Genomic DNA, 14536 nt, shown 5'->3' with positions numbered 1-14536 from the left:
TACACATCAAGGTTCTCGCTATAATGTGTGACTAGAAGTGCATGGAGCAAAGGGATATAGAGTTTCTGTGACAGATGTTCCCCGATCTCATTTCCAACCAAATAGGATATCAAGAAAACACCTCCCTTTATTGTTACCCTCCCCCTTCTCCCGTGGCCACCGCGAGCAACCTGAGAATTACCTGAAATTCAGAGCTTGGACAGAGTTTAGAGGCCTAAACCATATAGGGCTAAGCTTGGGCAGAGACTTCAAACAAATCGAGCAACGCACCTAAGCCGGAGTTCAACACATAAATCTATTTGTAATAAACATTGTGATCTGAACCCTTGATTGTTTGCCTAAATCCGATATCTATATCCGAGGAAATAAATTCATGTAGCCAATCCCAACCAATTTGGATTTTAAGGGTCAGTTTCGTTTGTTTTGTTTCAATATTAGGTTGAGACCAACTCAAAACACAGTATTACCAGTTGTTTTTGCACCTATTTCTTCACAAATGAACGGGTGGACACCATTGTTTCTCCATGGTAAACCACTAGATACACATTAATGCAGTGGAGGCCTCACGGAAGGCGTGGCCGTGAGGACCGTGGATCTGGGCGTGTGGATGACTTCGATGCGGTGGTTTGCGGCAGCGTATGGATGCTCAGCTACCGGTTTTCTCAGCCGTTTGTGAGGACCAAATTGGCGGTGTCTCGGCGGGTTTCTCTGAGTCCTGCGGCTTGTGAGAATCGCAGCAGCGGAGGCCGCGTTTTCTTTTGTCTGTCGGTTGTCGGTGTGTTTGCATGGGGTGGCGATGGGGGCGTGTGTGGACGGCAGTTGTGTTGAGATTTTGGTTTGGATGGCAAATGTGGGTCATCTAATTAATGGATTTTCCTATTTTTTTATACAACCAAACACCAAAAAATAGATAAAACATTTTATTAGAAAACATTTTACGTTCAAACAAATGGAGCCTAGATGTGATCAAAATTACATCAACCAATATACAATCAATGTGATTCTTCTATGGTTGATGGGTCAACCAGCTCTAAAACGTAATCTTCCGTATCATCGAGACGGGCCCAAAAAATGGGGGACTCTCCGGCCGGTCCATTTCAAGAACCGGGGAGGATCAGCTCCTACAAAAACAGCCTTGCATCATCTTAATGAACGAAAAATGCTTCTATCATAGATGGTCGGACCATGTGGGTTCAAAATCGGGCGATGTGTTCAGGTGACACGTGCATCATGTAGGATGTATGTGCATCGAACAATTCTAAATACATTTATGTCAATCTGTAGCACTGCTTGTAAGACTAAATCATCAAGGATAAAGAAAACAAAACAAAAAGAAAAAGGACAAAAAATGTAGATCATAAACTCTATAGCAGAAATGACAGGAGATTTTGAGTAAATAGAAAACTGACAGGGGAAAAGGATTAAACAAGAAAACAGGATTCACTTGATCTGGTCTTTAATGGCGGCTTCATAGTCGTCGCCATATCTTTGGCGAGCAAGTGAAAGGTGTGGAACAATGGGGACCATAAACTCCCAAGGACACTGGCCTTTAGGGTTGTTGATGCATTTAATCAGCTCATTGCAGTCTAACTCAAGAGAAGGTGATGGTAGGGGTGGTGCTGGTGGAGACGGTTGTGAGTGGTGTATGGTTATGGTGTTGAAGAGGTGATTTAATTGTAATGTTAAAAGGTGTCGGAGAGATAGAGGAGATTGGAGTTATGGTGGCGTCGGTGAGACATGGTGGTTGTGTAGCGGTGTACTTGTAGCGAGAGTGGTGGTTGTAGAAGGATGGTGACGGTTGTGGTGGATGAGATTCGTGGTGATAAAGGGTTGTATTGGTGATTACAATAGCGAGTAGTGGTGGTAAAGAGGTGAGTGATTTGTCCTGCTTGATGGTTCCAGTTGGTACAACTAGACCTAAATTTGGGGGTTCAAACCTTGATAGTTGGTGGTGGTGGAACAAAAGAGATGGTGATGGTAACGGATGTGGAGTGGCGGTACAAGTGGTGGTGTGGTGATAGTAGTAGAAGGGGCAGTGGCAGCAGTGGTTATGAACTTTTTAATCTATATTTTAATAGGCACTTAAAATTTTAAGCAATGTTACATATGATTTTCAAACCCATTTAATTGATTATTGCTTGGCACATTTAATTTTACAGCTCGTTATCAAAATAACCCCACCTTAAAAAAAAGTTTTTTTTAAAGGCAAACTTATTAAATATCGAAACAAAAGATTTACATCATAAGTTCATAACAAAACGTTTCGTGGACTCATTGAGACTAATCTATCCATCATACAACAAAATATTTACCAAAATAAAAAAGAGGTGGGAACTATATACAAAATAAATGAAAAGTTCAATTTTCAAGCAAAGGGGTTCCGAAACCGATCAGAAAAGTCGTATAACTTTCAAGAATATATGAAATATTACATCCAACTATCTCAAAACTTATCTACACTCACTCCATCTCGAAGAACCTCATAAGCATTTTTATTCCTGCTTTTCTTCATCCCAGCTGTGAAATATATGGAGCTTTCCACCATTCGAAGTGATACATGTAACTTTTGCCCAAATCATCACTTTTGTTTTCATCCCTTCTATACCGGCTAGTTTCCCTTTCTCGAAATACCTAGTGACTACCGTTGAAAAGCGCAAAACAGACGGGTCCCTATAACCCACTTCACATATCGAGGGAATGTAGACAACAAGTTTACCAGTCTCTTCGTTCAACTCATAGTTCGTAGCATCGCGAGGGAAGAAGCCTATTGCCAAGTCATGCTCCTTTAGAAGTTCAGTTAGTGGCTTTTGCATTTTCCCTGTAAAGTTAGTGTGTTCGTTAATGAGTGTAGTGTTTACGCAACTCAGCAGGAAAAAAGAGAGCGAAGTATAACTACATACATATACATGTTCACAATTACGCACACACTGCCTGAGTAAATTACTATTGAAAAAATTTCAACAGGAAACCAGAAAATTCATCGCGAAGACAGAACTTGAAAAGGTGAACAGAGGAACTAAATCAAGGCAATACATCTTGTACAGATTAAGATAACTCATTTGCAAAGATACCATCTTCTGATGGTTGCTGAAATTAAACTAGACAAGATTACAGCAAGGAAATATTTCGCAAATGCCAAACCACAAAGCCAACTAAGGTATATGTACATTACAAATACACTCTGAATAGCACATGGCATCTTTTTGATACACTGCTTATGTCAAACAGAGGAGAGAATGTCACAGAAGCAAAACGAAACCTTTGAGTTTGTTGACCAACCATTTGGATCCTCCTGAAATGCTGGTTGACAAGGACTAAAAGTAGGCATAAAGGTCAGTACAAGAAAATTGGAACAAAATGCGCTAAATTGTTCAGGCGTAGCAAACTATAGGAATTGAGAAGCAAAATATCAGTTACCAAATCTACACAATTTTCTGATACGCAATTAAAAGGTAGGAGTAACGAATAAAATGAGTTAATTTTAGTTTTCAATATCACACAATAATTGTAATAAGTAGTGAACCATTTCTGTACAAGCCAACTGTGACAGCCAGCTTGACACTATCAAGTAAATCAAAGGAAAACGTCCCCTTCAACGAGAACCTAGCTAACTATGCATGTCATAGTGTATAGCATTGTGCATTTTATTAAACAACATTTGCAATCATTGTTTAAGATCGAAGAAGATCTGAAATTGCAAGTATAACACAAGGCTGAACAAAAACGGAAGAACATTCACCCACATAATTGGTTTGTCCCAATAAATGGACACCAACTAAAACACTGATTGAAGACTTATGTGGCGATGTTCAATTAAAAGCCTTGTGCACTGATTCATGTCCTTTCAATCTAACATTACATAAATGCATTTTGATTTATCACTTACCTACAAGAATATCTCAGAATAGACATGACACCCTAATTTCAAGTAATAACAAGCCAGCTTTAATTTAAAAGTTGAAAACTCCCATTCTTACAGATGAATTTTCCCTCACAACTCATACATATTTGGGTCACATAATGTGGGACTCTAGAAGAATGGAAGGCACAGGTACATTGACATGGATTCTTGAAATTTAAGAACTCTTTTTTCCCCCTCTAAAAGAGAAAACCAAATAATAGAATTCCCATTTCGACACTTTGGCAGTTTTAGATGTTCAGGATTAGCTTGATCAACTGTAAAGCTTTACTCTAGGCCCCAAGGATATTTGTGAATTTTTAAATCACTGTGTTTTTTTTTTTTTTTTTTTTTTGAAAAATTTCAAATAAGCCTCTTAACTATCAATGTCCCATGGACCTCGAAACTTCAATAAATGTTAATTACATCTTTGAAGTTTAAAGGATTTCATCAATTACTCACATGCCGTCTAATTCCGTTAACTTGTGGATGGAGAATGCTTAACGTGTCTATCTTCACTCCCCCTGCCCCGAAAACATGTTCCCTTCCACTCACGAGATGACATGTGTCCAAAAGCCTCCAACCTCTTATTCATCTTCTCCATCCCAATCCCTACATACCCTAACACACACCGCCACTACTCCTATCAGTCACCCACCACCTCCATCACCATCTTCTCCATCTCATTGAAGGGTAACATGCTAGAGCAGAGCTTACTCAGATAAAATAATTTGCATGTCCGAGTAGAGTTTGGTTGCTTCGGTTGCTTTATTAGATTGTCGCGTTGATCTAGGGAATCAAACTCTACTCCGGTCAACAATCAAACTCTAATCCGGTCAAATAATTTGCATGTCACCTAATTTGGATTTGGATTTGAGTCCTCATTGAAGGGTCTCTCACATTCCCATTGTAACAGCATCTTTTAGGGCAAAGTCCACTTTTACCCCCTGTGGTTATCGTCATGTGTGGATACCTCCCTCATGGTTTAAAACTGAGCACATAACCTACCTGTGGTTTTGAAAATGATTGGATAGACCACATGCCATCATATTTTCCATCCATATTAATAGAGGTGTATCTCACACGCCTCTAGAATGTAATCTGAGTCGTTCATAGTTGTAACGCCCCCAATTTTGGGTACGTTAAAGAAGGCAATTTCTTTGAAAATCTAAATAGAGTCTAGCTCAATATTACAACATAATTCTCCAAAGAGTACTTTATTAAACAAAAGGAGGGTAGACTAGGGTTCCTATCTACTGCTCCGCCTCTTCTTCCATTCTGGCCAGCTCCTCGGCTCCGAAAGCTTCCAAGGTATAATGTTCACCATGTTCATCTATGAGGTCTGACACATTATACCAGCGTCGCCACCAATATAATATTTCAGGGTCACCAAAGGTAACACCGTGAGCTTACAAAAGCTCAATAGATTAAACCCTACCCACTAACTCATAACTTACAAATAGTAAATCATATACGACAAATAGTAACAATAACACATCCACATTCACTATTCAAGTATCGTTGGTGTCCATGTTTTTCTGTGTTTCTCCTACGCGACTCATCGTAGACCGTGTCTCCATTTTCACTTTTCATAACCAAATCAACATTTTCAAAATCCGTTTTTAACACACCCAACCTCGGTTCCGCCGTTTCGGGTTCCCGAGTATCCTTACAATGGTTCCGCTGCACCGGGTTCCCACTGGCACACATTTGCATTGGCTCCTCTCCGCGGATAACCAAGCCACACATCCAACCTCGGTTCCGCCGTTCCGGGTTCCCGAGTATCCTCACAATGGTTCCGCCGTCCCAGGTTCCCATTGGCACACACTCACACACATCTCACATAATGCCATCAAAATCGGTCATTATGTAGTTTCAAAAATATTTTCTCCTTCGAAACACATTTTTCTTGTTAACCACACCCTAGGTGTCATGTTTCTATTTTCTCGATTTCCGTGTCTCGTTCTCATGCATAGACTCCGTGGTAGGACTTTTTACAAACATAAATCATTCATTGTAATCTTGAAACTAAACTAGCAAGATCATCCAATTCTATATTAATAATCATGCTCATAACTATCCTAAAGATCAAAATACGAATACTTCTATTCAAGTGTCAAATTCTATCTTTCGAAAATCGTTCTTTCTTTCTTTGAGGGAAGTTCTAAACAACATATGTTTATTTAAGAAAAAGTCATTTATCTAACATGCTTGCACTTCCATTAGCGAGATAAACTTATTGACAATCATGCATTTTAAACGATAGATAACCTTATCTACTTGAAACGAAACAATAGATAGCCTTATCTACTTAAGGAAAACGATAAGGATATTGATACTTTGAATCAAGAACATTCTACTTTCTAACGTACGATTCTATTCTATACGTAGAGTTATTGGACTAGGGTTTCTACCTTTCTTCTTGGCAGTAGGTCGGTTTTGAGATTTGATCGTCGGTTTTGCGGATTGGTGGCGTAACGGCTCCGAAGTGCTTCGAAAGGAAGAGAGATGGATTTTCTCCTCCTAGAAACAACTTAGTTACTAAAACTAGACTACTTTAAAGATCTATGGATGGTTTTGGAGGTGGTTTGGTGGTAGCTCTCAAGAACTTCAAGAACTTAAGAAAACAAAGTAAGAACACAAGATTTTTCTAGAGAGAAGTTGGAGGATGAAGGTGTGAGTTGAAATGGTGAATGGGAGATGCTATTTATAGCAAAACTTGGGCTCTTCCTTCTCCCCCATGGTCGGCCTCCCTCTCCTCTCTTTACCCCATGGATTTTGCTCCATAGTCTTGTCATTTCAAGACTTTAATCAAAATCCTAGCCTTTCCTCACTTGTCAATCCAATAATAGGCCAAATCCTAGGTTATAATGAAGGTTTTATGGCTTGTCAAATCCTAGAATGGGTTGGCTTGTAAGAAAGAATAAAATCATTGGCTAGGATTATACTTAAAGTTGTCTAGTCATGGGTTGTCAAGTAGAATCTAGGTTGAGTGTACAATAAGTAGCTTGTGTAAGTGTCCAAAATTTGCACACACACACACACTCTCCCTCTCTCTCCCCATTCGGCCTCCCCTCTCCTCTCTCTCTCGGATTCTCTCTCTCTCTCTCTCTCTCTCTCTCTCTCTCTCTTTGGTACATATATATATATATATATATGTGTGTGTGTGTGTGTGTGTGTGTGTGTGTACATGTATATATATGTGTGTCTAGGAAAGTAAGTCTAGGATTAATAGGTTTTTAAGGCTAAAATCCTAGGGTTGCATGCATGCATGGCTAGGTTAACTAGTTTTGGAAGCAAAATGATGAGATTCATTGGCCCATGATTTTGTATGGTCAAATCAAAGCCTTATTGGCAACTTGATAATCAATGACCAATGGTCAAAAATTTCCCTAGCATTTATGGAACAAAGAGGGTAAATGAATATTGGTAATAATTAGGGTTTGAAATGACTTGTCATGGGGTATAATGATTACCCCTAAAAGTGTAAGGGTTCAATTAGGGTTTGAGGGGTTCAAAAGGCTCCAAGACGGTCAAAAAGGTCCAATTAGGGTTCGGGAAGTGTAACTAGGAGAAATGGTAGTTTGGTTTGTCCAACTAGTCGGTTGGAAATTAACTCTACTAGCCAAGTAAGGCTTTTAATCAAAAAAAAGAAGAATTTTACAAGGACTAAAACTTAATTATGACAAATTAACGGAATTAAAAGAAATATTTAAAGTAATGTCAAGTAATTAAAAGAAATAACAACATTTAAATAAAAATAAAAATTAGAGTCGTTACAATAATGTATTAAATAAAGAATAGAGTATCTCTGTAAAAAAATTCATCTCTATAAAGCATCAATAACCCAGTGATCTAATTTTTAGTAAATTCAAATTTGAAATTTTAATTTCATAACAAAATCGATTCGACTATGAGCTTTTTATTTTTTGAGTGACTTGAATTTTGGCATAGATGTAGTACTCGAATATTAATGGTTTGGATTTAATTTTTGGTATAGGGGATGGTGTAGTTCGATTTAAAAAAGAAGAAGAATCAAAGGACAATGTTACGACCTAGAATTTTATTTAATTTATTAACTATTTTGGCCATTATTTAATTGGGTATTATGGTTGGGTCCCGATTAATTATTGTTGTGTACAATGGGTACAATTGTTGTTATTATAACTACAAGGGTATGAGCTTAATTAACCATAGTAATTTAGTTTTACCTTAGTTAGAATTTCTGAAATTTTGTTTAACTAGATAGCTATAATTGTGGGTGTTTGTGATTAGTGGGTAGTTTTATGAAGTTATTCATTAGGAGATATTTTCACGGAGTAAGGTTTTTATTTGGAGAGAACGTGAGTCAGTGAAAGTCATTATATTGGACTAGGGTTGTTGATTTTGAGAGAGAGAAGTTGCAACAGTTGAAGTTGAGAGCAGCAATCAAGGGTTTCGGAGTGGTCTTCTTTGGATTCTCTGAGGTAATTAGTTTTCATCTACTGCGTTTTCTAATCTGCCGCTTCACAAAGCCATCAAGTCTTTCAATTGGGCTCTAGTTTTTAATTAACTTATTGTTTGTACGATGGTGTGTACGTCGGAAACATCATGTGGTGTGGCAGTTTGTGATGATCTAAGATTGTAATAATCTGAGAAGGGATTTCGATGTTGCTCAAGGTATTGGAGAGAGTTCTTTGTTTAATAGTTTTGTTACTCAATTCGATTGTAGTTTCGGAGTAGACGGCTTTGGACTGTTATGAGTGCAAGTGCTTTATACATATTTTATTGGTAACAAAGGTGATTATTTGGAAGGGGTAATAGGTGGTTTCCTGATATTGTTCTTGGAAAAAGATCTCGTTGGGTGTTCGTGGGTGGACCTTTGGTGGCTACTGTTAGGCTTAGGAAACTTAGGAATATTTAGGTTGTGATAATTTTATAGCAGTAGTTTTTCTAGCTTTGTATTGTCTGTATATTATATTTAAATTACTTAGTTATTCGAATGTTTTACTTTTACAGGATAGTCCCGTTTTGCATGATTCGAGTTTCATTACTTTTTGGACCCAGGTGAGTGGTTAAGCATGTTACGTACTTGCGAACTTCCCCGTATCCCTTAAATTATTGTTTTAGAAAATTAATGATTGAAATTGGGAACATGTATTTATTTTATTTGGGTCTTGAAATTGGCATGCGGATTGGTGAAACTATTTATTGTTTGGATAATCTTTTGGTGAGAATTTTGTGGATATTGTTGGGAACATATTTTGGAAGTCCAGGGAAATTAATCCTCTGTGTGCGGGTGACTCTGGCCATTAGGGAAGAAACCGGATTAAGCCGGTGACCCTAATGCTCAACGGTTGTTATTGACCGGATCATTCTTAGGGAAAAGTTCCACGGGCTGCCTACTCGTGGTGACCCTAAGATTCGATATTGGATCCAATTATGAGACATTTATACACTGGCATTTGGTTCTATCGATATTGGTTGTGGTTCCCCATTGTTGTTGGAGATTGGTTTGTGATCACCATTGAGATTTATTGGTAAATGATTTATGGCCAAATTTGTTCGTTTGATGCACACCTTTGTATGCCAAAATATGTTAACGTGATAATCTATTTTTAGCCAAGTTTTAGAACATTATTATTATACATGCTTTTACTACTCACTGAGCTCGTCAGCTGACGGATTTATTCCAATTTCATTTTCAGGCAAGTTGGGCAGTTAGGAGGACTCTGGCGGCATCTCGGGGATTTCATTTGTTGACCTCCTTAGGGTGTCTCATCTTTTTATTATTATTATTATTATTTGTTTTAATAATCGCTTCCGCATTCGAAACATTTGTCAAAAAAAAAATGGATTCTTTTTATTTTGGTTGGATCAGTGGATGTTGGTTGTTTCATGGGATGTTTGTGCCCCATGCTTTCTTTTGTTGAACTTTAATGGTTGGAGTTGTTTTTAATAAAAAAAAAGTGGTTGGCTGTTTAGTAGTTCTTTGCTTTGGAATTTAATTAAATTTCTTTTTAGGCTGCATGTTCTACGAGTTTGGGTCTTGTGGTTCATGGCCGGTCACTTCTCATTTTGGGGTGTGACAACATGATGAGGGTATATCAGTTTTTTAATGTTGTGTCCATTAATATAGATGGAAGACATGACGGCATGGGGTCTATCTGCACATTTTCAAAACCACAGGTAGGTTATGTGCTCAGTTTTGAACCATGAGGGGGGTATCCACACATGGTAATAACCACAGGGGTCAAAGTGAACTTTGCCCCATTTTTTAGTGTGGTGGATGGGTTTTATTTGGGGGTAGGTGGTGACCGTGGTGTGGTGTGGTGTGGTGTGGTGTTGGCATAGTGAGAGGACGCACTGCTTGTAGGTAGAGCTGACAAGTGTGGATGGGGATAGATTATTTGGGTTTGGGATGGGCAAGGGAAGATTGTTAGCAGAGAACTCTGAATGGTGTCATTTGCAAGACCTCTTAATGGGTAAAGAGAGAAACTTAGTTATTCGCGGCTCCACGTAATCTCAGATGTCTAAAAGTGTTTTAGACGATCCGGATTAAAAACAATCTATTAACAATAATATTTTGATTTTAATTCAGTTCGTCTAAAATACTTTTAGATGGCTGAGATTGAGTGCCGTAAAACTTATTCACCGCTCCTTTTTTTTATCATCCATACAGAACCTTAAAAGAAACCCAAAAAACAAACTGATATCTTTTAGATCTCGGGGCTGAGGTGTGCCCAATAGAATTAGGATTGCCGATTGTTCAAGCAACAGAAAAATGATTTTGCTTCAGTTTCTCTTGTTTAATTTGTGGTGGTGGTTGTATGTGGTGTAGTGGTATTTGCGGTGGTGGTAATGGTGCTGGTGGTGGTCATAGATCTTGTAATCTGCCAAGAACAAAAAGGGGTGAGATGGGAATGTTTTGTGGGAAAATTTGTTGTGATTTGGGGAAGAAGGGTCTGAAAAAATCATGCAGTTCTTCGTTGCTCTGACTGCATCTTTGTTCAAATGGATCTGAGAAAAATTGAAATTGGTCTTCTTGTGATTGGAAGTCAGATAAAAGGTGGGTGTCTTGGCTGCAAGAAGCGGTTGTGGTGGTGTCGGCGACGGTAGCGGCACAGCCTCTAACCACCACATGAAGATCCCACATCCCAGTCGTCCTCCATCTCTGTTTATGCCTTGCTTCCTTTGGTCTAGTGCTAGAGAGAGAGAGAGGTAGGTTTGTCTTGGAATTGGGATAGAAGATAGATGGCTAACGGAAGTTGCCTTTTCCATCCAACTCATAACAGAAGGAAAACAGAAGTAGCATTTCCATTAGTTAGAGGTGGCTAAGTGCCAAAAAAAAAAGTTTGAGAGGGTAAAGTGTCTGCGAGGTATAGTTTGACGGAGTTAACTATAATTTACCCTAAATTTTCTCTATCTATCTGCCTCTACTCATTACTCTCAAAAATCTCCCTCAAAACCTCCAAACGAACAAGGCCTAAGCATCCTCCATCGACAGTTGACGGAATTAGAAGGTGTGGGTGTAATTGATCAAGTTTTGGAAAGTTCAAAGGCGTAATTAACATTTATTGAAGTTCGGAGACCTGTGGGACATTGGAATGATAGTTCATAGACTTTTTTGAAATTTCCTTTTTTTCTTCCCCATAAGAGGGTATACCTGCTTGTTTTGAAAATTCTGTCCATTTCTTCCCTTGACATCAAGTAATTGTTACCAATGGAAAGCAAGAAGACTTAAGAAACTAAAGATCTCCCACTCATTAAAGTAGTTTCTCCCTCATAACTCATAATAAAAATTCAAAATGATGTTGAGAGCGTCTTTCTTGGCTAAATAGAAAGGCAGCTAGAAAAAGTAATCTATGCCAAAATTCTATATTCAAATAATCTAGGACACATGCTACCACCGTACGACGGGCTCTCTATATACCATCTCTATATTACAAGCTTATACGATTAGCTTAAAATAGGGTAAAATATTTTATAAGATGTGACAAAAAGATTAAACAAATGGTTTTAATTTTCGACTGTTAGAGTAACTTTTTATCAAGTTTTAATGCCCAAATTACCATTAATTTTTAGAAGCACTATTGTAAATAAAGTGCCATTTTGTCCATAGAATAGTTTAACCGCTTCAAATAAAACAACAATACAATTAAAAACTGGGGCTTCAAAAAATCTCACTTTTTTAGCCCCGAAACTAACAACGGCTATGGGGAGAACTGTTTCTCAATCTTTTTTCAAGCAACAAGCTAAATAATTTAAGTACTTCATAAGAACTTACAAACATGTCAAACTTTGAAAGCTATATCGCTAGAAACTTGGAGTATTTACGATAATTGGTTCAGGTATTCAAGCTCTGTTTACTGTCATCTTCGATTTCATGGTCAATTAATTCAAAACACATGAACAATTGAAAAACAAAGGATAACCCTGCTATTGGCATCCTTGAGGGCGGCTTCATGTTGATTGGAGTGTACCAGCATATTGGAGGGTCCATAACTGTTATTACTTCTATAGTTCTATCTAAAAGGTAGTTACCTTAATCTCTTAATGGTTACTTCTATGAAGTAACTGAATCTGTTTTCAGTCCTGGAAGCAATAAGAGAAGACTCTGTGTCCTCTTGTTGAAGTTGTGTGTGCTAGCATATGTGTGACCCTTGTGAGATGTGTGCTTGAGCCCAATCTTCATGAGAGTGGAGGTAATAGTTAGTAGGAGACATTTTGTGAGGGAGAGATGAGGGAGTTGAGGCCATCCTTTTACTTCTAGGTTTGGTGAACTAGGCTTCGAGGGAGTAGAAGTGTGAGCAGATAATGCAATAAGCTCTTTTGGTTCCTTGGTGCAGGCTCTTGTTCTTGTTCTGGAAGTGACAGCTTGGTAGCCCTATGTTGATTTCCTTTTATAATACCATATGTTGTGTTCATTTTGTATCATCAGTGGTGAACCTTGTATGCATTTTTTGAGGAATTGTGGTTGTACTTTCATTAGTTCTATCCAATGGGGGTGTGCTGTTTATCTATGTTGTATGCCAGCACTGGTAATCACTGCTTCACAATAGCAGGGGGCTACCTTAGAGCATGACACTGAGATTGAAGTTTTACTGGGTATTACATATCTACTGCTGTGTTTGGTAGTTGCTCAAGCAGGTAGATCATCATTCTAATTGTTCAAGCAGAGCCAGTCTATAACTGTTCAAGAAGAGCTAGTTGGTTGGCATATTTTCAGATTTTTGGATCAATGTAAATATGTAATCAAGTTCCCAGGCTTTCATGTCTTCTTTACAACTACAGCCTTGTATGCTTGCTGGATCGTGTCTACTTGTGTCTTAACTTTTGCTGGTGCTGCTTTGGGTACCATGGCTGGATTGGTGGCCATTGTATGTGATTTGATTATCATCCTTGTGCTTATCCTTGGGGGGTTGTCCCTTGGAATGTTTAATGCTTTTCTATCGGGCTTGTCTCTAGTCTCTCATGGACAGTTTCAACATGCAAGATTTGTATGGGTTGATGCTCTAATCCCGGGGCTTACTTTCAACAACTACACATCATTTTGTATTATTACTGTACCTTTGTTTTGATTTATGCCTATTCGTTGGGGGATGTCCACAAAAGTTGCATTGTGCCGTGGCTGTCTTTTGGATATTTGCTACCGTGGAGTGTGCAGGTCTATACTTAGAAGTTGGCGAACAGCTAGAAAGTTATATAGTGGTTGTTCTCAATTGCCAGGGGTTCCCTCCCCAGGTTCTCATGTAGAAGTCCAGATGTTGTTGCTGTCCTTCTAGAAGGGGATTCACATATCGAGTCCTAGTGGCACCATTTCATTTATGTATTCATGTGTAATTTTGTTGTTGGTTCTCTCTCCTCTCCATGGATGGGTGAGCAGAATTTGGAAGTAATTTTGTACGGCCTTTGGCCTATTGGTTTCAGTAGTTCTTGACCTGTTTTGCCCTTGGTTTTCTTCTCCATCTTGTAGATGGATTAGAAACCCATGGATAGATCATTCCTATTTCACTCTAGCTCTATGTAGCCAATTGGCACAGGCATCTTCACTTTTCTTTCCTTTCTTTTGTTTTTTTTTTTCCCTCCTGAGGTATGTCCCTTGTAAGCTGTATATTCGGTTATCCTTTTTTCTATTTCAAGCTGATTTACCCAAAAAAAACATCCAATATGATTAGCATAAAACACGAAGAAGATAGGTGAGGACATACGTTGAAATCGTCGCTGACGGAATCGATTTCCTTGTTGGCTTGCTGACCTATCCAATACGCTCCCACCTTGTTCAGAATCTGATCCATTTTCCTCTCTCTCTCTCTCTCTCTGTGTTTTTGTATGGATACTCGTATATATGTACATGTAAGTACCTTTATAATGTCTCTCTAGGGAGGGATTCAACAACTTATCGTTCTCTGAAAGCAATTGCAAAGTTTTTACAGGGGAGGGGAGATAGGTCGGTCTTCTATTTCCCGCGACTTTTCAGCGCCTTCGTTACAGCTGTGCAATTGTTCTGACCTATCCTTGGGGGGTTGCCCCTTGGAATGTTTAAGCTTTTCTAGGGTGCTTGTCCCTAGTTGTTGCTATTGCTGTTCAAATGTATTATGGTTGCTACTGCTGTCTTACTATTGCTGCAGCTCTGCTAACTGTTTGCTACGGCTGCTG

At 38.6% G+C, this 14536-nt stretch overlaps 1 protein-coding gene across 1 annotated transcript; it reads right to left on the bottom strand.

Annotated features, from left to right (window-relative positions):
• Window positions 1-2337: 2337 nt before the first annotated feature.
• Window positions 2338-14329, bottom strand: LOC131324645 (uncharacterized protein At5g01610-like). The gene is made up of 3 exons (XM_058356687.1): window positions 14089-14329; window positions 3260-3314; window positions 2338-2818 (listed from the first exon to the last, which is right to left on the bottom strand). Exons 1-3 carry the CDS (start codon window positions 14173-14175, stop codon window positions 2493-2495), a joined length of 468 nt encoding a protein of 155 aa, XP_058212670.1. The 5' UTR covers window positions 14176-14329; the 3' UTR covers window positions 2338-2492.
• Window positions 14330-14536: the final 207 nt, after the last annotated feature.

Source organism: Rhododendron vialii, chromosome 4a, assembly GCF_030253575.1.
Source record: "Rhododendron vialii isolate Sample 1 chromosome 4a, ASM3025357v1".
Taxonomy (NCBI): domain Eukaryota; kingdom Viridiplantae; phylum Streptophyta; class Magnoliopsida; order Ericales; family Ericaceae; genus Rhododendron; species Rhododendron vialii.
Note: the sequence above shows the minus strand (reverse complement) of the source record. Positions and strands in the feature narration are given on the sequence as shown.